We start from the raw sequence: 20,917 nt of genomic DNA, 5'->3' as shown, positions 1-20,917 counted from the left end.
ACCCTCCCAGGAAATAAAGGAGCAATGTGTCCAGCCCCCCCAGTGCTGCTTTCTAAGGGGAAATGATTAATGGTGCTTGGAAACCACAATTCATCCCGGGAAAGAAAGTAGATTTACCCAAAACATGCGTGAGAATTAGCGTGCGGATCGGCTCCGAGGCAGACGCGGGAAAGCTCCGGGCGAACAGAGCCCGACTGTGCTGGGGAAAAGCCCCGGCTGGAGACGCTGCGGCGACGGCGGGGCGGGAGCAGGGCCTGGGTGCCCACGGGCCATCGGGGTGGCTTCTCCCCCGTCTGCTGGCAGCACAGAGGGTCACGGTGGAGGAGAAAGGAGACCTCAGCCGTAGGACCCCCGAAAAGGGGCAGACAAGCCCCTGCCAGGGGATGGATGGTGCTGGTGGGACCCAAACTGCTCGTTCCCAAATGCCCCCATGGTACCGGGGTCCAGGGAGAAGCAGCATGATTTTGCACCAAAACCCAGCAGATTTCCTGTCTGTAAATGCCAAACGTTTTAGCAAAAGCTGATTTTCAGGCACAGGGGAATAGCCTCAACCTGCTCATGCCCAGGGGAACCACTGGGATGAGTGGGGCGGTGCTGGGGTGCAGCGAGCATCGAGCCATCGCCGCGATGCTCCGGCTGTCCCCGTGACACTGGGCTGCAGGAAAGCTCGGAGAGGGGCAGAAGGTGCCTTTCCTCCACAACACATCCTGATGTATCCGCCAGCGGGCCCGGCCGTGCTGCAGGAGCAAGGCACGGGCCAGAGGGTTAGGAATTGCATTAAAGGGTTTTCAGGCATGAGTCCTGACCGGGATCCAAGCAGCTGTGCTCTCCCCACAAACTGTGCAATGTTGGGCTGGGGACAAGAGCAGCCAGGGAAGGGGATGGGCTCCCTTGGAAGGAATTAGGGATGGGTGGCGTGGATTTATGGCCCGATCCCGGGGATAAAAACAACAGTATCTGCTCTGGATCAAGGCAGCGGCCACGCGCGGTCCTGTCCCAGCGAGCGGAGGTGCTCCGAAAGGGCTTCAGGCGGCTGATTTATTTGTGGGATTCCGGGAAGGGCTGGGGAAGCCTCGGAGAGGTGCTGAAGCCCAGGTCAGGAGTCAGCGGTGTCTCGGTGATATATTTAGAGTGGGATAATGCGAGTGACAGGAGGAAAAAAAAATAAAGCTCCGTGGAGGAGGTGCAGATACATTCCCTTGGCCGGGGAGTTACTGGATGATCTGAGCCAGGGAACAGATAGTTGGATTTCCCTGGTTTCTCCCTTCAAATAAATCACAACTCCAGAGCCCTTTAAACTCTGCAATATGATCTGTTCCAATAAGGAAGGGAATGAAAGGCTGCGTCTCTCTGGAAGCCTCCAGAGCCATAAATCTACTATGTACAAACACATACCAGATTTCCAAGTGCATTTATTTTATTGTATTGTTTTAACAGAAAAATCAAACTGCAATAAACTCAGTCCCTCATTAGCCGTCTCTGTGTCCTGGCCAAACGCTGCTAACGAATAAAATCAGGACAAAGGAATGTGGCTGTTGGTCAAGAGCCCGGCCGGGCGCTGACCCCCCGAAAAGCGATTCCCCGCAGTGGGGCAGCCGGGGGGTGCGAGGGGCCGGATCCTGCCCTGCCTATGGCCGGGCCTGTGCTGGGTTTGGCTGCTCTGAGTCCCTTTCCGGCCAGTTCCGCAGGGTTTTCTGCACTGGTTTGCAGAGGACCTGGCTGCACCGAGCCCCACTTCGGGCAGGGGCGTGCGTCCCCCTGCCCCAGCCTGCTGCGGGAGGCCGAGCAGCCGCCTGCGTGCAGCAGCTTGCAGAAGTGCTCGTGAAGCACGGGGCAAACGCTCCCCGGGCTGGCAGTCGGGGCAGTTTCAGGGCTGTCGGTCATTAATCATCCCGTGACAGTCCTGCAGGGGCCGGCCGCACCAGCACGGCTCCCTGGGGACTGGAGAGCCTGGGGAGGGGACGCGCTGGCACCACGCAGCGCCCGGATTTGGGTTTTCCCAGGAGGGGGGTCCCAACCCGAGCCCCCACCCTGCAGGACCCCTCTGGGCTCTGCCATCCCCTGGGGTGGCCGGGGTCTGCGTGACCCCCAGAGCCCGATGCTGCACAGCACCGCCACGCCTCGTCCCTCACAGCCGGTCTCTTCACGCCTTGTCGGCAAGCACCATTTTGGGCTTAAAAACCAGAAACGAGGACAGAAACAAGGGTGGAGGGCGGGGGATGCAGGGGCACCAAGCAGAGGGGTCCGGGCACGGAGCGGTGCTGAGTGCAGGAGATGCAGCGCCTCAGTCTGATCCTGGAAAAAAGGAAAAGGAAGGCAGAGCTGCCCGGGAGGGAACGAGGCGGCTGTCCCCCAGATTTATGGAGCCGCAACGGCCGGGGAGCCCCCCCCAGCGCCCGAGCCCTGCCTCAGCCCACAGAGAAATTCTTTACTTATTGAATCACATTTGTCATCTCTAAATACATATGCAGGCCCGTGTTTCTGAATCCATAAACATCTTTAACTAACTCCGCTCAGCTAGGCCTCTTTCAGCAGTAATTTATATTTAACTTTTTCCATATGCGGGGCCTGTCGCGTTGGTGTCATTTCCGGGAAAGCTGGGGGGGCGCGGGGGGCGGCGTGCTTGGGGCTGCTGGAGCAGCCCGGCTGCTGGCACGGCGCGAGAAATCCACCCGGCAGAGCCAGTGCTCATTAATCATTTGAACTACTAAACTGCCAGCTCCTTTCAAGATCTTTCAAGAAGTGTTTTCACCCAAAATAGAGTTGAAAACGCGCCGGGCCCTACTTTCAGAGTCTCATCCATCTGGCCATTATGGGGAGTGTCAGGCGGCTCTGACAGACAAGGCTGCTCTGTTCGAGGGGCCCCGGCTCCCGCAACCTGTCACAGCGCGGGGCTGAGCGCGCCTGACAGCTCCATTTGTACCTACAGAAGAGATAAAAGCGCCCTCACTGCGCCGGGCGGCGGCGAGGGACGAGCGGGGGCGCCCCGGGGTGGGATGCAGGGTGCTGACGGCATCCCCAGAACCCCGCTTTGTCCCGGGAGAAACCCAGCCCCTGTCCCCAAAATCCCATCGCCGCACCGTGCCGGCTGCTTGGGCAATGGGCATCATGCACGGGGTTGGAGCCCCCTCCTGCTGTGCTGCAGCCCCGTGCCCTGGCACCGAGCATCCCCTGCAAAACCACCCGGGGCCCCGTCCCCGCCCGCGGCTGAGCCCCCCCAGCTCTCTCCCCGCTGGCTGTGCGCAGCCCCCAAGTGCGAGCAGCGTGAGTCAGCCCCCAAAAATAACACCGCGGGTCCCAGCGCTACGAGAGCTTCCTCCAGCCTGCGGCTCTTTCTCACGCAGAGGATGCAGCAGCGCGGCGTGAGGCTCCTGGGGACCTCGAGCTCTTCTCGCAGCTCTCCTGGGGAGAAACCCCTCCGGACCCCGACCCGGGGTTTGCTCCTTGCTCTTGGACAGGCTCGCAGCAGGGCTCCTCTGCACACGCGCTGCATCAGCTGCTGCCAGCCAGAGAGGTTTGGGAACCAGCGAAGTGGCAGCCGAGGGCACAACACGTTTCTGCAGCTGGAGGAGGAAGCGAGGCGCGCACCGAGCGAACGCTTCCCGAGCAGTTGTTCCTAATCTGAAATTCAGACAGAGCCTAAGAAACGTGCATAAACACCAGAAGGCGCGGAGGTCTTTTCAGCTCCATTCCTCGGTGGTAAATTCCTGTTCCCACCCCTGCCTTGCAAGGGTTTGTTATCTGAGGTGGGTTGAGCAATAATTTTCTTAAAAACATGAGGTTGCTCCACGCCTGTGACAAATCAGCGGCTCGGCGCGAGCACGGCTCGCGCTTTGGTTCATGTCAGAGACATTTTCCACAGAACATGACTCTTTCCACCTTGGAAGCCGGACCTGGCCGCCGTCCCTCTGCACCCCACGGACGTCACTGAGGCTGTGCAGAGAACTGGAACAGAAACTCGTGAAGGTAACAATTGCTCCAGCAGAAACAATTAGTCACTTTTACAGGAGCTCTGCCCAGCAAAGCTCCCAGGCTCGGCGCTGGGTTCGCAGCCAAGGCTGCGGTTACCAGCCCCATCCTCACACTGCTGCGAGCGGGGACAGCCCCGTCACCGCGCCACGGGCACGAGAGGGCCGATTGTCCCCAAGTGCTGGCGGCAGAAGGGGTCCTGTCACCACGCTCAGCCGGGGGAAGGCCGGAGAGGAGCACAGCAGAAGCCAGCTCTGGATTGCAGCAAGCGAGCACGCCGGGAAAGAACAACACAGCAAATCGTTCGAATGCTTCCATCTCCCCTCGCCTCTGCCCCAAGGAGAGGAGCGCAGCGAAGGCGGAATCTCAGCAGAAAGCTCCAGCATGACTTGAAGTGCCTCAGTCCCCCTCTTCTGTCCTCTGCTCTCCAGAGCCCATGCACTCCCCTGGTGTGAGCGCTCACCAAGGGCAGGCACCGAGCACCCCGGGCTCCCGTGGGTCCCTTTCTCTCTGGCAGCAGCGTCTCCTCCTCCTGGTGAGGCACCAGGGGCAGCGGGGACCAGCATCGCCCCACAGCCCGGCTGCTGGATGGGGTCTCAGGGGGGTGCCAGGGGGTGGCCGGTGGAGATGCTCGAGCCGTTGCCACGAGTCCTCTTGAAAACACGGAGGGGAAAACCAGGCCATTTTGGTTCTCTGATCCGCCAGGGTGCCCGCGGTCGGGCTGCAGGAGGCCTGATTTATGGGCGATTATAAAACCAGCCGAGGCTGCTGCGTCTGCTCACCAGATGCCAGGGACGCTGCGTGTCCTGCAGCCGCCGCCTGCTTGCTGGGCCACAAGGGCTCCGGCTCTGGGTGCCAGCAGGGACCATCCCGGCGCTGGGCACCACGAGGTGCTGGATGTGCCACACCTGCCCAGCGCCGAGCGTGCCACCCCGCTCGGTCCCTGCGTCAGCATCACTTTGCTGGTGCAGCATCAGCTCTCAGCATCTTGCAAAGGCACCTCCGGGGTCGGTCCGCCCGTGGGGAGGTCACATTCCCCCCGTCCCGTCCCATGCATGGTGCTGGAAGGTGGGGTGAAGTCACGGCAAAGCTGCTCCGGGAGGTTTCCATAAACGCTGTGTTAGAAAACATTATGGTCTGTGGAAATCTGTTTGTTATTGTGAATTGAGCTCAAGGAATATACTCTGTAAACTAAGCTGTCAGCCGAGCGTCTCCCCCAGCATTCTCCAGCGAGCGTTTAGCTGAAACATTTGTGTATACAGAATTACGACTCTTCAGTTATTCATCATGATAATAAACAGAGAGATAACTATTAACCATGCATCACAGTAATGAACAGTATCACTTACACGCGCGCCGGTGTAAATCTGAGCGAGCGGGGCTGCGCTTTGCAGGGAGCCAGCGCGGGCGCAGCTCCGCCGCGGGACCGGGGCAGTTCACAGCCCAACGGTGCCCCCGTGCCAACGGTGGTGCTGAGCAGGATCAGACACCGCAGGAGGCGGCAGGAGCCACGGCCGCGTACGGTCACCCTGGGCGCTTCCCATGCCGTAGCCAGCACAAAACGGGCGTCCTGTTATGAGGAAGGCGTCGGCGCATCCCCGCTGCAAGCAGGTGCCGGTGCCGCCGCCGCCGGGAGGACTCGTGCCACACACCGGGTTTTGGGCAGCGAAGTGACAGCGGTGGCTCCTCAGCAGTCACACAAAGCCCTGTGAAAGCCTTCTCCCCTCTGCAGCTTTCCAGGCCGTTGGGCACCCTCTGGCCGCTCCCCTGGCTTTGGGGCTCTCTGAGCACCTCGAGGTCTTCGCTCTTCTCCACGCGCCTCCTCTTGCTGGCGCTCTCCTGCTACTGACATTGCCTGGAGGCAAACCACAGGACACCCCTTTATGCTCCTGAGCCCTTCTCCCTTTGCTCCCCCTCCATCCCCCCGTCCCCAGGCTTGCTCTGCACAGCCCCAGCCCCAGCCAGGGGGGCTCAAGGGGACGCTTCCCCACGTTCGTTCCCCCTGGGAAGGCGCCCGCGGGGCACTGGCAGGGGGACAGGAGATGTCCCCAGCGGGGAGGAAACACAGAGCCTGTATTCTCCAGGGCTTCCACCAGGGCTCACACGGAAAGAAAAGCTGCTTTATGCAGCCGAGAAACTTCTCATCCACCCACCATCGCTGCTGCTCCGGCCCTTGCCTCCGCAGCCTGACCTGACCTCCCCTCGGCGGGCGCGCACCAGCCCTTGAAGACTTCGTGCTCCGCTCTCTGAACCGCTTTGTGCGCCCGCGGGCAGACACCTCCGCACGGGCATCGGGGGGTTGCGTGCCGGAGAGGAAGGAAAACAACAAAAAAAAATACGGCCTTGCTCTTTCGCTCGCATATTTATTGGGTGGACAGATCGTTTGTGGTCAGATGGGCTTCGGGCTTTACAAACGGGGATATTTATACGGCGCGCAGCACGGCGGAGCTGTTTTGCATGTGCGTCCAAGTCATTCCCTCCCTGGCACAAGGTATAATGTTGCCTTTGTTCAGCTGCCTTCCACGGCCGGGGCAAAGCGGGAGCGCACCGTGCCTTTCAGCCGGAGCCCCCCTCCGCCGCTCACAACAAAATCCTGCATGTTTTCCACTGAAATAGCACACAGTCGCAAAGTGTCCTGACTCCTTCCACACACACTGCGGCCTCAGCAACTGCTGCAATAAATCAATAGGAAAATAGAGGCTGCCAGTTAGACTAAACAAGTGCATTTGCAAGGATTGCTAACCCTCATTAATCACTCTGACAGTCCTAAAAACACATTTCCCCTTTAATGACTGTATTTGGATAATCAGTGCTTTTTCCTCCTCAGTCAGAGCCGGGGTAACTGACAGCTGGTGTTATTATAGCCGTCCACGGGAGAGCGCTGGGATCAGGGTCACCTGAGAGTCAACCGCTGGAGGTCTCTTGCAATTCAGGGCTAGCTGGAAAAGTTGTTGTTATGCAACAAGGAGGAGAGCTGCTCGCTGCCAACACGGCCTCAAACACACATTTCCCGTGTCCTAACACCCACCTGTGTTATCCGAGCCTCAGCCCGCTCCCGGCCCTCCCTATCCCACCTCCTGCCCCAAAAAGCACCCCCTGCCAGCCGACTGTGAAAGGCCCTTTCTTGCTGCTCCGCGCTCCCTTTAGGTGACTTTTGCTTCCCGGAGAGGTTTGAAACCTTGCACATTTTTCTGTATAAATGATGCAACACATTAATGCACAGCACATTATGAAAATGGTAATTCAAACCCATACAACTCTAAATTAAGCCATACATTATCCGACCCACTCAGCCATATATTTTGCAGAAAGACAGGATTGAATCAAATCAAACCGAAACTGTGGAGTGCAGGTTGTTAGACAGAATGATTAATAAAGTGCATCCCAGTGCTCTTATTGTAAAATGAATTCTGCAGTAACCTGGGCATACATTAGATAGGGAGTTATTTAATATATCGGCAACACAATAATTTCCTAGCAGATAAAGCCCCCGAGTGTCGGCTGGTATCAGATGATACTTTGCAGTGTTTACACATTCTGGCCCCGGTGCTGCAGTCTTTAGGGAGGGGGAAAAAATATTCCTCGGGGAACCGTCTGCACGGCAGGATGCATCTGAGCAGCATCCCGGTCTGCCTGGAGGCGGAGGGGAGGTGCACGGGCTCGCTTTTGGAGCTGGGAACGTCCTGGTGCGAGGAGGGGTTTGGGGAGCGAGGGGGGACAGAGCGCGCGCCGTTCACCCGGGGCTCTCCCTGCATGCAGGCGGTGCTGCCCACGGAGCCCTTGTCCCATCCCCGGCTGCTCCATGGCAGCATCGCACCGCAGGCACGCTGTGACCCCACAGCCCGAGGCCCAGCGGCATCCCTGAGCATCCGTGGGCATCGCGGCACCGCAGCATCGCCTTCCTTGCCCCATGGCGCAGGGAGAGCCTGCACACAGTCCCGCAGCGCTGGCAGTGAGGATGCCTCAAAGCCCAGTGGAACAAAATGCCCGCTGCAGGCACCCGCAGCAGGCGTGGGGTTTGGGAGCTGCGGCTGAGGAGCCGAGATTTACGCCAGGGACCAGCGGTGCCCGAGCGAGGCCGACACCGAGCAGCCTTGCCGGAGGGCACGGGGCAATGCCCAGGGAGAGGCGACGCTGCCGAAGGGCAGGGGGGACCTTCGGGGTGACCGTCACGCCTGCAAACGCCCCGCGCAGCTCTGCAACAGCGGGGACCGAAGCACAGAAGCTACCTGGCAGCGCCTTGGCCTGCGACCCCGTGCCGTCCCCTCCGAGGGGAGCACCCGCTGCGATGCTCAAAACCTCCTCGCTTCCAGCCCGGTTCTGCAGTCCCGCGGCCCTCATCCTGCCAACACCGGCAGTGGCTGCCGCAGGCAGACCCGGAGCAAAGCCAGACCCAAGCTACGGCCCCGGCGGGGTAACCACAGACCCACAAAACTGCTCCCCGCAGCCGGGGGGGGGCTCAGGGTCGGGGCTGCCCACCCCTCCGAGGGGCCACCGCACCCCGGCTTCCTCAATTCCAGCGGCCGCCAGCGGCAGAGCCCCGGCCACCGCCCACCCTCCGGCCACGCGCCCGCGGCCGTGCTCAGAGGAGCGGGCAGAAAAATAAAAATCTCACTGGCAAAACAAGCCCCCGTTCTAAGCGCATTATTTTTCAGCTCAAAGGACACAAAGGAATTTAAACACGGGGCATAAGGCAATGTAGAGAAGGCAATTAACTGGGATTAATTGCATGACTCACCCAAAATGCAACAGGAGCAAAGCACTCAACAGCAGAGAACAGCCATGTGGGGCAACGGGAGCACGGGGGGCTTCACGGGGTGCAGCCGGGGGTCCCGCTGCGAGGGTCGGGCTGCTGCTGGAACAACAGCTCGGGGATGGCCCCGAGCAGCGGCGTGGGGTGGGCGCAGCGGGCTGCAGCCCCCCGGCCCTGCCCGTGCTGCTGCGGGCTCAGCGCCCAGCGGGAGCGAGGGGGCTCGGAGCCCCTCGCCAAACCCACGGCGCTCCTCGCACGGCAGCGGTCACCCGGGGAGAGCAGCCCGAGCCTGCGCCCGGCTGCTCGCACAAGGCACGGGAGCGGGACCGGGGGCGCGTTAGGCTGCGGCCCCCAGCCCCAAAACCCAGCCCCTCCGGTGGGCGCAGGGACGGGCACAGCACCGCGACCTCTGCGCCCCGGGGGTCTCGGGGTGGGGGGGGGGGACCGGGGCTCTTGGCATCGCTTTCAGCTCCGCTGCCTTCTCGAACCTTCCCTGCGCCCCCCCGCGCTCCGCTCCCTCGGGACCACGACCTCGGGACCACCCCGCTCCGCACCCCGGCGGCACCCAGCGCTCGGCACCCCGCGCTCAGCACCCGGCACCCGCCGCAGCCCCCCGGCCGCCGCCGCTAGGTGGGGCTCGGAGCTCGGCGCTCGGCGGCCCCGGGGCTCTGCGGAGGGTGCGGGGGGCACAGAGCCCCGGGGGGACCGGGGCGGGTGGGGGACACCGGGAGGGTGAGGGGGGGCCGGGGGGGGATGGAAGAGAGCACACACCACAGGGTGAATATAACCAAGTATTCATTTATTAACAAAATAAGACTTACCAAGCCGGAGCTCTAGGCACCCGAAATGCTCGCAGCCCTCCCGCGGCGGGGCTGGGGCTGGGGGCGGCCCCGCGCCCGTCGCTGCTCCGTCCTCGGGGGGGGGGGGGGCCCGGGCCCGGTGCCGGTGCCGGGCCGGGGGGGGGGGGGCCGGGCGCTGCCCGGGGGCGCCGCTGCTGGGCGAGGGGCGGCACGGCCGGGCCTGCTCCCGTCCTTCCGCCCGCGGCCACCCCCGTCCCCAAAACACAACGAAAAAAAAAAAAAAAAAAAAAATTAAAAAAAAATTAAAAATTAAAAAAAAAAATTACATCTGTTAACTTTACAAATGGAAACTGAATCCCAGAACGATAAACGAGGAGGGGGAGGAGGAAGAAACGTTCTTTTTTTTTTTTTTCCTTGTGTGTCAGGAGTCATGCAAGAATTTCTCGGGGGGAAATTAAGAAGGGGAAGAAAAAAAAAATCAAAAGAAACAGAAGGGAAAAATAAAAGCCCCACACCTGCAAAGTAAAGATTTTTTTTTTCTTTTTTTCTTTTTTTTTTTTTTGGACACAGACTTTTTGCATACCATTGATTCATTGGTGGATTAATGCACTTATATTCCCAGCTTTAAGCTAACATACAGTAAATAAATACACAGTCCAAGGAGGGAGCGGGGAGCTCGGGCAAGGAGGAGACCGGAGGAGGGGAAGGGGCTGCCGTAGTTACTGGTATCCGAGTGCAGAAGCTGAAGTTAGTCTTTGGCCGTAGAGCGCGTACGGGGAGTAGTAAGGTCCGGCGGCCGGCAAGGACGGCACCGGCAGGGCGCCGGCTGTGGGCAAATGGCTCTTGCCGTACGGGTGGTACCTGTTTAGTCCCAAAGTGTGTGGGCTCCTCAAGGACAGGGAGGCCGGTAACGTGTTGGGGCTCCCGGGGGCGGCGGGCGGGAGGTGGAGGTGGCAGGAGGCCGCGGAGCCCAGCCCGGAGGTAGGGTAACCCGCCAAGAGTTTCTCCGCCCCCGGCAGGGCCGTGTGGGTCCGTAGGTGGGTGAGCAGCTCCTCCGAGGTGGCAAACCTCTTGTCGCAGGGTCCGCTGGCAGACACCCAGTTGCATATGTGGGGCAGGGGGTCGTTCTGCAGCATGAAGCCGTAGGTGTAGAGGGGGTGGCCGGGCAGGCTGGGGGTGCCGCTGGAGGAGAGCGTGGTGTGCACCGAGTGCAGGGGGTGCGTGGGGTACACCAAGGGGTATCCGCTCTTCAGGCTGCCGGGGTCATGCACGCAGCTGGAGCAGTTGCTGGAGCCCAGGTGCGAGGCGCTGTGGTAGCTCAGGCAGTACGGGTCCCGGCATAATCCCTGCATGAAGGAGGGCGGCGAGGCCCCGGTGAGCGGGCTGGAGCTGGGCGGCTTCCCCGGCAGCCCCAGGGCGCCGGGCAGCTGGCCGCCCACCAGGCCCGGCTTGGTGGGGTCCAGCCCGGGCACGAACTGGGAGGGGTAGCCGGCGTAGGCGCCCACGATGGAGCCGTGGTAGCCGATGCTGGAGGGCGGCAGGGGGAAGACGGAGTGGCCGGGCTTGTAGGGCGACACGGGGGCCACATGGCCGGCGGGCGGCAGGGCGGGCGGCTCCGACTTGCGGCCCGAGGGGGGCTCGCCGTGCGCCCCGGGCTCGGCCGCGCCGCGCCCCAGCGCGCCGCCCGCCCCGTCGGGGCTGGGCTTGGCCGCCTCGGGCTCCTTCTTCTCCTCGGCGCCCTTGGGCTCGGCGTGCTGCGGGGAGGCGCCGCGGGAGCCGCCGGGCGAGGCAGCGGCGTGCGGGGGGAACGGCGGGCAGGCGGCGCTGGGCACCCGAAAGCCGGCCTTGTCCGCGCCGCCCTCCTTGCGCGGCTCCGCGCCGCCCTTGGAGTAGGGCTTGAAGCTGGACTTGTCCTCGGGGGGCGCGTCCCCCCCCGGCGGCTTGAGCGCGGCGGGGCGGGCGGCGGGCTCCTTGTCGGCGGCGGGCAGCCCGGCGGCGGCCACGGCGTTGAGCTTGGAGGAGGGCGGCGGGTCGGGCTTGCCGATCTGCGAGCAGGTCTGGGCCAGCAGCGCCAGCGGGCTCTTCTTGGCGTCCAGCTGCGGGCGGAGCGGAGCGCGGCGCCGGTCAGGGGGGGCCCCGACGGCGCCCCCGGGCCGGCCCCCCCACCGCCCCCCCGCCCCCCCCCACCGCGGGGCCGGCGGGCGCCGAGCCAGGGCGCGGGGAAGGGAAGGGAGAGGAGGGGAAGGGAAGGAGAGGGAGGGCGGGGAGGGAAGGGACGGGCAGGGAGGGGGGCCGCGGCCGGCCGGGAGGGAGGGAGCCGGGCACGGCCGGCACCGGGGGTTCGGGGGGCGTCCGGGGGGAGCGGGCAGGGGGGAGCCGGGGCCGCGGGGGCGTCGGGCACTGACCTCGATGGGGCTGACGGGCGTGGAGGAGAGCGGCTGGAGGTACTCGGGGTGCAGGAGGTGGCCGCTGTGGGCGCTGAGCATCTTCAGGACGCGGATGGGCAGCCGGCTGGCCTGGCGCAGCGGGTCGGCGGGGGGCGGCCGGGGCGACGGGGCGCCCGCGGCTCCGCGGCTCGGCGGGGTCCTCGGCCGGGGCCCGCCGGGGGCTCCGCTCATTTGGGGCGGGCGGCGGCGGCGGGCGCGCCGGGCTCCGCGGGGCCGGGCCGGGCCGGGCGGGCGGCGGAGCGGCGGCGGCGGCGGCCCCGGCGAGACAAAACCCTTCCCCTTCCCCACCGACACGTCAAATAGCCCCGATGGCGGCCGCGCTCCGAGGGGGCCGGCGCCGCGCACCAATCCGCGCCCGGCCGGGCCCCCGGGGCGGGGAGAGCCGCCGGTGGGGGGGGCGAGCCGCCGTGCTGCCGCCGCGCCGCCGCGTGGGGGAGAGCCGCCCGGCTCGGCTCGGCTCGGCTCGGCTCGGCTCGGCTCGGCAAGACTCGGCTCGGCTCGGCATCGCCCGGCTCGGCTCGGCGTCGCCTGGCTCGGCTCGGCTCGGCTCGGCGTCCCCCGGCATCCCCCCCGGTTCAGCACGGCTCGCCTCGGCACGGCACGGCACGGCGCAGCCGGGCGTAGCGCAGCTCAGCGTGGCACGGCGCAGCTGGGCATCGCACGGCTCAGCACGGCACAGCGCGACTAGGCATTGCGTGGCTTGGCGCGGCCTGGCGCAGCTCGGCTGGCAGGGCACGGCTCAGCTTGGCTGGCACGGCTTGGAATAGCACGGCATGGCCCTGCTGGCACGGCTCAGCTGGTGTGGCTTATCACGGCGCGGCACGGCTCAGCTGGCACACCACGGCGTGGCGTGGCGTGGCTCGGCTGCTGCGGCGTGGCTCGGCTAAGACCAGCCTGGCACAGCTTAGCACGGCACGACTCAGCTCAGCACCCTGCCGCAGTGGCCCGTGCACCCGCCCTGCAGCGCTGCCCCCTGCCCTGGGGGTGGGGTGGGGTGGGGGGGACACCTCCAGGACGCAGCGCGGGCCCTGTGGGTTGCTGGTAGGGCAGCGGTGTCGCCCGGCCCCACGCTGTGTACACACTGATTTTGCACGTGGTGCAGTCACCGGCATTTAAGTGATTGCTATCGGCGGCAGCGTTGGCTATCGCGCAGCGTTTGCCGTGGGCAGGCGGTCACTGACCTCACGCCACCAGCGACCCGCAGCCAGCGGGGTGTGTGCCCCGCGCACCAGCAGCGCCGTGAGCGGGCAGAGCTGAGCCAGGCCCACAAAACGTGCGATTTCCTTGCATTGCTACCAAGAATACTCATTTCTTCCAGTGGTTTTCCACTCTCTTTGGTTCAGTCTTAAAAATTTGCCAGTGACGGCACAGACTCCCTTATAACTAACTAAACCTCTCGACAATTAACTTCCAATTTCTAGTTACCTTTCCCGGACGGCTTTGCATTATGTTCACAGACCCAGGGGGCTCCATGGTCGGGGGCTGGAAGCCTCCATCCCGCTGGGCCCTGGCTCTTGTAGGCTTTGGCTGGGGGAATGGGGGCTTGGAGAGACCTGCAAGGGCTGATGGGCACCACAGGGGTGTGCGAGGCTGGTTTGGGGCCAGGACTGGTGACTTTGGGCCCCATGAATGTGGCTCCTGGAGGGAGTGGAGGAGAGGAGCTGGGCACCATGCTTGCAGCACCAACGCAGCTGATCCAATCTGCCCGGTCATGTACCAAAACCCGAAGGAACGGGTTCTCAGCACACTGGGGTGATGTCATTGCTGCTCCGTTAAAATCAAGGCTTATCTGGAACAAATTACCCATTGAGAGCCCGGTAACCCTGTCTCTCTGATTGGCCTGGAATACCGTGAGCATATTCGTAATGCGGAATGTTTGACATTTTCCTGCTTTCTTTCATGTGCATCTGGCTGAAGGTCACCAACGGGGCGCTGCGTGGCGGCGGCTTGCGCGTGGCCGGGGAGGCTGCTGGGGGCACGGACCCACCTCTGCCTTCGCTGGGTTTGGGTTTCGGGTCCCTCCTGCCTGCCCAGAGAGGGAGAGAGAGACAGGGACGTATAATTAATCATATTAAACCCTGACAGGTGCTTTATGTTACAACAATGTTGCTATTATTAAGTTCATACCGCCACCCCTTCCACAGCCTGTGCACGCCCGGTTCTGGGAAAAAAACCTTTGCTGGATCTCCCCCAGCGTGCCGGCATCGCCGTGGCACAGTGCGGCGTCCAGGCCGCGTCTCCAACCACTATCAATCACGCCGATTGTTGGACCTGTCAATTTTGCCTCTTTGTGAGGCTTTTCTCTCCGCCCCCCCCCCCCCCCCCCAAAGCTGACCGCAAGATTGATTCAATCCGGACAGCGTGGATGTAAAAGGAGAGGCCTGCCTTTCAAAGGAGCCATTCAAGTCAGAAGGAAATAGAAAAAAAAATCTTTCCTCAAAGTAATTCAAGTTGCGTGCCAACAACAACACGGCGTTAACAAAATAAAATAAAATAAGGTGGGACAAGTGTGTAACTGCCGGGCCATCCAGCAGCCGCTCGCGGGGCAGCGGGCGCCGGGGCTGCTTCGCCGCCTCCCCGAAGCTCCTGTGGCACCGGGGAGGCAGCACCTCGGGTGCAAGAGGCCCCAGCACCAGCAACTTTTCCACCCGTAATGGGAGCTGGGGTGCAGCAAAGCTGCTCATCGGGCCCCAGCTCCTTTCCCTTCCAACAAGCTGCTGAATGCCGAAGCCGTGCAGGGAGCGCCGGCACCGCCGCGTGCACTGGGGAGAAAACTTCTGCATTCGGCTGGAATAAAACATCATGGAAGGATCACTGCAGATAGTGAACCCTGCCCCATGTTGTACTGTTATGAGCGCTTACTGTCTCTGATTATATTCTGCATGTTAAAATCTGTGTGGGTCCCACTGTCATTAAGAGCAACTGGAGAGAGAGAAAGTAAAACGTCCTCACTTTGTGCCCAGCTCTGCCCCGCCACAAGTCCCCCTGTGCCTGCCTCTCGCCAAGGGTGAAGCAGGCGAGACCCCTCGCCACATAAGAATAACACGGTGCGCTAAATGAAGAGCAAAATATTTTGAATGAAAGTACAGCCAAAAAAGACAGAAAGCCTCCACGAGCGCTTTCAGAAATGACTGATGGTGTTTTGCTCATTAGGTAGTGCCAAAAGGTGCCGTCTGGGGAAGGCGCAGGCGGTGCCGCAGGTATTTTTAAAGAGGGGAAGAAAAAAGCAAACCAGGAGAGGAGAGACGTGCAGGGCAGCTGGGACCCCTCGGCCCAGGTCTGGAAGCGTGGCTCGGGACGGTGTTCCTGCCTTCCAGAGAGAGCCCTTCCCAGGCAGCCGTCCTACAAACGTGCAATAAATGCTTGCGCATTAAATGCACGAGCACTGAGCTGCATCAAAAGGAGGTGTTCTCCCCAGGGAGCTCCAGCAGCGATCCCTGGGCTGCTCCCCTGTTCCGCAGCGGCTCCCTCCCCACTGCTGCTCTCTGGGGAGCCGTGGGGGTGCCTGGCAGCCCACAACCAGGGTGGAGACGGGGGCATGGGAGCACAACTGCCATCAGCCAGGTCCCACAAAGGTCCCGGGGCAGTTGTGGGGTCCCCAGGGTGCAGGGAGGGACTGGGGGGACCCGACCTGGCTGCGGGCTGGGGATCCCAGAGGCTCATTTAAAGCCAAGATTTCATCAGTGCTGTGGACCTGCTGCTCCATGGGCGAATCGCCTCCGGTGAGCGGTTCCGTGAGTGAGATCCTGTGCGTGTGTGCGAGGCAGAGCGCGGAGCCGTCGGGCTGCCCGCGCCACGTCCACCTTCCCCCAGCGCTGCGCCAGCCGGGGCCGCGCCGCGAGCTGCAGAACAAGTGCATAAAAATGATCTTATTTATTACAGGAGACATGTTTTAAAACAACTGACAAAATTGCAAGATGTAAAACGACAAGCAAGTGCTTTTTCTTTTTTAAACCCATATAGACTTCTGGCAATGATAAAAATAGTGTTTTCTTTTTTAAAGTTGGAATTAATCTTTCTTTCGAAAGCAATCATGTAGCAGGAAAAGCAGGAAGACGCTCAGATATTAACTGGTGCTCACTGGATGATGGTTACTTATTGGATAGCCTGGTAGCTGGCTTTCCTCTGCAGAGCAATTAACATTAAAGAACTGCGCGAACATTAAAGGAAAAAAGGTGAGATTTTTTTCCCCCCTCTATTCCCTTGATGTGTGACTAACAGCTGTTTTTCTCTGTGACAAATCAGTGGGGTCTTCCTGTTGTTGATGTAATGAAGCTGTTTCCTGGTGTGAAATTCTACAGGATAAATTGCACGAGGGGGAGGAGAACATCACACACTTATCAAAGTGCTGCGGAGGGAAGAAAAGCGCTCCTCTATTCGGCAGGGATGGGCAGCAGATCAAAACGCCCAGCGTGGCTGACATCGGGTCACGGTGACATTAGTTAAGACTTTTTTTTTTTTTTTGCCTGTTTATCTTCTCAGCGTTGTGCTGCGCCGGGCAGAGTGGCGGTCTTTACAAAGATGCTTTGTCAGCGGGGATAATTCGGGGCATTTTCCCCCGTGACCCAGCGCCAGTTAACACCGCGGTGGCGCAGGGAGGTGTCCCCGCAGGGTAAAAGGCTGCAGGGATCTGCACCACGGGGTCCAGCTCGCGTGCCTCAGTTTCCCCATCTGTAAAATGGGAACGTGAGAGAGATCCCCACATCCTTTAGCACGGGGAAGGGGCCGCGGGTGGGTGCTGGCCCCCTCCAGAAGCGATGGGGGGACACGGACGCGCCCTGCGGCTGGCACCTGGAGCTCTGCCTCCGTGGGTGCATTGAGCCCTCAGAGCTCTGTTGTACCTCTGCTTTCCTTTTTTTCCTTGCCAGTGTTAGTTAATTAAACTATGCAAATTAAAACAACTTAATTTATATAATATCAGTACCAGAGCCTCAAACCATTTGGTGTAGCTCATCTGGCGTGTACGTTACATAAAATGTTTGGAGCGGCTCTAATAAAAATGAAAAAGGCTGTAAATCAAGTTTAATTTATTCATTTTCTGTATGGTATGAAAGCATGCCAAAATCAGATTATTTATGAGCCCTTCATAACAATAGGCATTTTTATTGGTTGCAAATGACAAAAGGGCTTCTCAGAGGGATTTTTTTTCTTCTTTTAAATTTTTCGAATGCCTTTTCAGAAACATTTACTTTTTGGACTCTATGATCTCAAAGAAAAATATTTAATCATTGATACAGTAAAAATAATTTATATTTAGATCCTGAAAAACACATCAGACTTTAAAACATAAATATACATAGCTAATCCGGCCCAAAGGCTCAGGCTTTTCTGCACACCACAGGTTACGGAAAAGAGCTGTGATTTGTGCCCACTTTCTTAAATTTCCCATTAAGAACAGAATCTCCCATACATCTTCGCAAGACGTCTGAGCAACTCGGTTGGTTTTCTGGCTTTGTTTCTTTGTTTGTTTGCTTTTACCAATGAGCTGGGGGGGGTTCATGGGCACCCACGTGCTTTAGGTGCGCTCTGCCCTCGTGGTGCACGCCTGTGCATGGCCGCACGCTTGTGCCTCTGCGCACAGACTCGGTGCACCATGGATTTCCTTCTCTTCACCCATCTGCAGCTAATTCCCAAAGCCTCCGTCTCGGTGGTGTAACTGCATCCCACGAGCCCTCCCACCTGGTAAGGTCGGTCAGCCGCGCTGATGCACAGAGAATCAGCCATAAAACCACTGCCTGGCCTCTGCCTCCCACCTTTCCCTTCGCTTCAGCCACCTTTTGTCCGTGATCTGATACAGGTGGAACCAGAGCTGGGGCTGGGCGAGGGCTCCCTGCGGAGTGCCGGGGGCAATGCTGCCGCCTGCCATGCCCTAACCCTGTCCCCATCCAGGCCAGGGGACGCTGGCTTGGCCGGGCATCTGCCTGCAAGGGACGGGGCTTTTGCTGCGCCTGGCCTGGCCCATCCTGGGAGAGAAAGGAGGAAAAAAAAAGAAGAGAAAAAGAGGGAACCCCCTCCCCGGGAGATTTAGCATCCAGGATCTGTCAGTCACCGGGAGCTTTTGGTAAAAGGGGCCCCTTGTCAACCTCTGCCTTTGATGTGACTGGGACAGAGGTGCTCAATTAAAAGCCTATCAGTCTGTAAGTAAATCAACGCCTATCAGGCTTGTCACATCAAACAAACGATTATTGCACGAACCCGCCCACCCCATTAATCTGGCTGTTCCTTCTTGACAGCTCAGGGTCAGGGCACTGTAAATCCTGCACTGGATTGCAGCCACCTGGAGCAGGATTAAAGCAGCCCTGCAGCATGTGCTGCTGCACCCAATTACTCCCCGGCGGTGGGGGGCACCCAGCAGCCGTGGGGTGCTCGGCACGGGGCTGGGGTCCCCATTGGCACTGGGAATTGCAAGGCCACCAGTGGTTTGGTGGTGCCACGGGGCCGTGCCAAGGGTTGGTGAGCATTGGCATGAGGGATGCTCAGCTGCCTGGTCCAGGGAGCTTGTGGGTGCCAGCACCCAGCGCTGGAACAGCATCACCAGCACCCACCTGGATAACGTGGGAGCAGCTCCAAAGGGGGCTCTGGAAGGCTGTGGTCATGGAGGATGGTTGTGCTACAGCCAAGAGCTTGTGAATCTGGAGGGTCAGCTGTGCAGCTGTGTCTTTCCACGGCTCGCTCCATCCCCCCGTGCGCTGCGCAGGTCGTGTGGGATCCTGTGACCACCGGCAGGGCTTCACCCCTGGGTGCCTCTCACTCCCTCGTGCTAAAAGGAACGAAGGGCTGAGCCCTCAGATGCTCCTCGGGGCAGCAACGCCAGCACCACTTGGGTTTTCCCATGGGACAGCATGAGGCGAGGAGCCTGGGGAGCTGCAGGGCTCTGGAGCAAGCACCAGAGCCGGGACCGAGGCGACCCCGGGGGAGCACCCAGTGAGCGCGGCCATGCCGCTGGCTGCGGAGAACAAGCGGCTCCATTCAGGGGGAGGCCGGAGCCAAAGCTCCTTGAAAACCTTCTGTGCTGCGGTGGGGCAGCCTCAGGGCAGCTGGGGCTTGTGATGCCTCGGCACAGAGGCGAGGGCTGTTTTCGCCAAGGGGAAGCCCAGCCTCGCATCACATGAGGGCAGCGCGCGGGGCAGGAGCGAGGGAGGACGCAGCTGGGATTTGCTCCCGTGGTCCCCACCCCACGGCCGTGCAAAGCCCGGGGGGGCACAGCCCCAAGGGACGGGGCTGGTGTGAGCGAAGGTGACACCAAATAGGAGCCAGACTCGCCGGGCCGCGTTTGATACGGCGACACGGCATCTTGTGCCGATAAGCGGTGTCGGCCCCGGGCGGATCGCTGTCACCCCTCACTGCCACCTGTCAGCCCCCCGGGCACCCTCAGCTCCCCAGGCACGTCGGGTGACACCGCTGGCCCCGCGCCAATAACGGCACCGTGTCCCCGAGCCCTGCCTGCCTGGGGTGCTGGGCGACGGGGAGCTGGGCCCCCAGGAGTTTATCTCCCACACATGATCAATGCCGAGTTTAAGTAAGGTTTATTGGTATCTGTAATTTAACATGACATATTTCTAGCACGAATTACTCTGAGATCATCTTGTGCATAAAATATGACAGGAATCTTTTAAGTGCAAGCATAGTTCTCAGTTAATTTAATAACTGAGATGGAAAATGGAATAGCATTAAATTTAATATTATACATAATGCTCCTACACTTCCTTCACCTGCTGCTGGCATCATTTGTTTTCCCTTCTTCCTCATTTACAGCCCTCTCAGCCCAAATTGTCCTGGAGCTCTGCCTGCCCACCCAGCCGGGGGGGCCTCGAGGGGCTGCGACCCCCAGGAGCTCGGCTCTCTCCTGCTCCCTGCATCTCCCCATCCCATGCAAAGGCACCGGGATGTGGTGGGTGCCCCTCGCCTCTCCCTGCTCTGGGGCGAAGCAGCGGCTGGCTGGAGCACGAAGCCCGGCTTTTCCCTGTAATCCCCCTGCGGATGCAGCTCTCGCACGTGCTAGCAGCGTGCCTGGCATGGCCTGGAAACCCTCAGTCCTGGTGGTCCGAGTCCTGCGGCGGAGCTGCTTCGCTCGCCTGTTATTGCGCTCTGCTCCTTCCTGTGGGTCTCCCCAGAACGACCTGTTTCATATGCCACATGCTGAATAACAACATGGATGGCCTTCGTGGCTATGAAACTAAACTAGCTCTTTATTAAGGGAACTGTTTCCAAAACGAGCCTGCAGCCAGCATCTGGCCCCGTGCGCGCAGGCACGTTCAGGGCTCCTCTTCCAAACTCTTCCCACTCGCCCTTTCCTCCGTCCCCCAGCTCCGTGCAGGCAGCCACCAAGAGCAAACTCCATCTGCAACTGTTCCTGCTTGGCGCAATGATAAAACCAGGCCCTGCTGCAGGACAGCGCTGCTTCGAAGGCAGAGAAGCAGTTGCACGTGAAAGACCGCAGTGCGTAAAGATGCTTCTGGAGCAGATCGCAGCAAAGCTCCGTCCCTGGCACACATGGCACAGGAAGGACCCTGGCTCTGCTGGGAGCCACCCAGAGCCTGCTCTGCTGCTGTGGTGCCTGATGCTCCTCCTGCCTCTGCACCCAAGCCAGGAGGAGGTGAGGGTTGCAGGATGGAGCTGGGAGCGTTCAGACCTGGAGACGCTGCTGAGCAAACCAAAGCTGCACTGAAGGCGTGTGCAGCCAGCTCCGCGGCTGGCGGCAGACAAGGGGTTAACTCAACCCGCACCAGCTAATTCACCTTTCTGCTCAAACCTCCAAGAGGAGGGGAGGACAGGGTGTAATTGCTGGGCTAGCAGAGCCTACTTGACCCGCTGAGCCCGTCCCTGTTCATGTCTTGCTCTTGCCCTGTGCTTGCAGCTTCGCTGCTGATCCCTGCAGCCGCTGCTCTCCATCAACGCCTGCCTGAAAACAGCTCCTGCTGTAATTACCCAAACGGCCGAACCCACCC

At 60.7% G+C, this 20,917-nt stretch overlaps 1 protein-coding gene across 1 annotated transcript; it reads right to left on the bottom strand.

Annotated features, from left to right (window-relative positions):
* Positions 1-6,305: 6,305 nt before the first annotated feature.
* ZNF703 (zinc finger protein 703) lies at positions 6,306-12,140 on the bottom strand. The gene is made up of 3 exons (XM_040538050.1): positions 11,928-12,140; positions 9,544-11,618; positions 6,306-6,641 (listed from the first exon to the last, which is right to left on the bottom strand). The coding sequence occupies exons 1-2, from the start codon at positions 12,138-12,140 to the stop codon at positions 10,242-10,244; spliced, it is 1,590 nt and encodes a 529-aa protein (XP_040393984.1). The 3' UTR covers positions 6,306-6,641; positions 9,544-10,241.
* Positions 12,141-20,917: the final 8,777 nt, after the last annotated feature.

Source organism: Cygnus olor, chromosome 27, assembly GCF_009769625.2.
Source record: "Cygnus olor isolate bCygOlo1 chromosome 27, bCygOlo1.pri.v2, whole genome shotgun sequence".
Lineage (NCBI taxonomy): Eukaryota > Metazoa > Chordata > Aves > Anseriformes > Anatidae > Cygnus > Cygnus olor.
This window is presented reverse-complemented; position numbering and strand designations above follow the sequence as displayed.

Excerpts from the sequence above, each read along its gene's own strand:
- ZNF703 (XM_040538050.1), bottom strand. The coding sequence starts at position 12,140 with ATGAGCGGAGCCCCCGGCGGGCCCCGGCCGAGGACCCCGCCGAGCCGC. Across the intron at positions 11,619-11,927 it reads CGCCCGTCAGCCCCATCGAG|CTGGACGCCAAGAAGAGCCC; the intron begins GTCAGTGCCCGA and ends CTCCGCCCGCAG.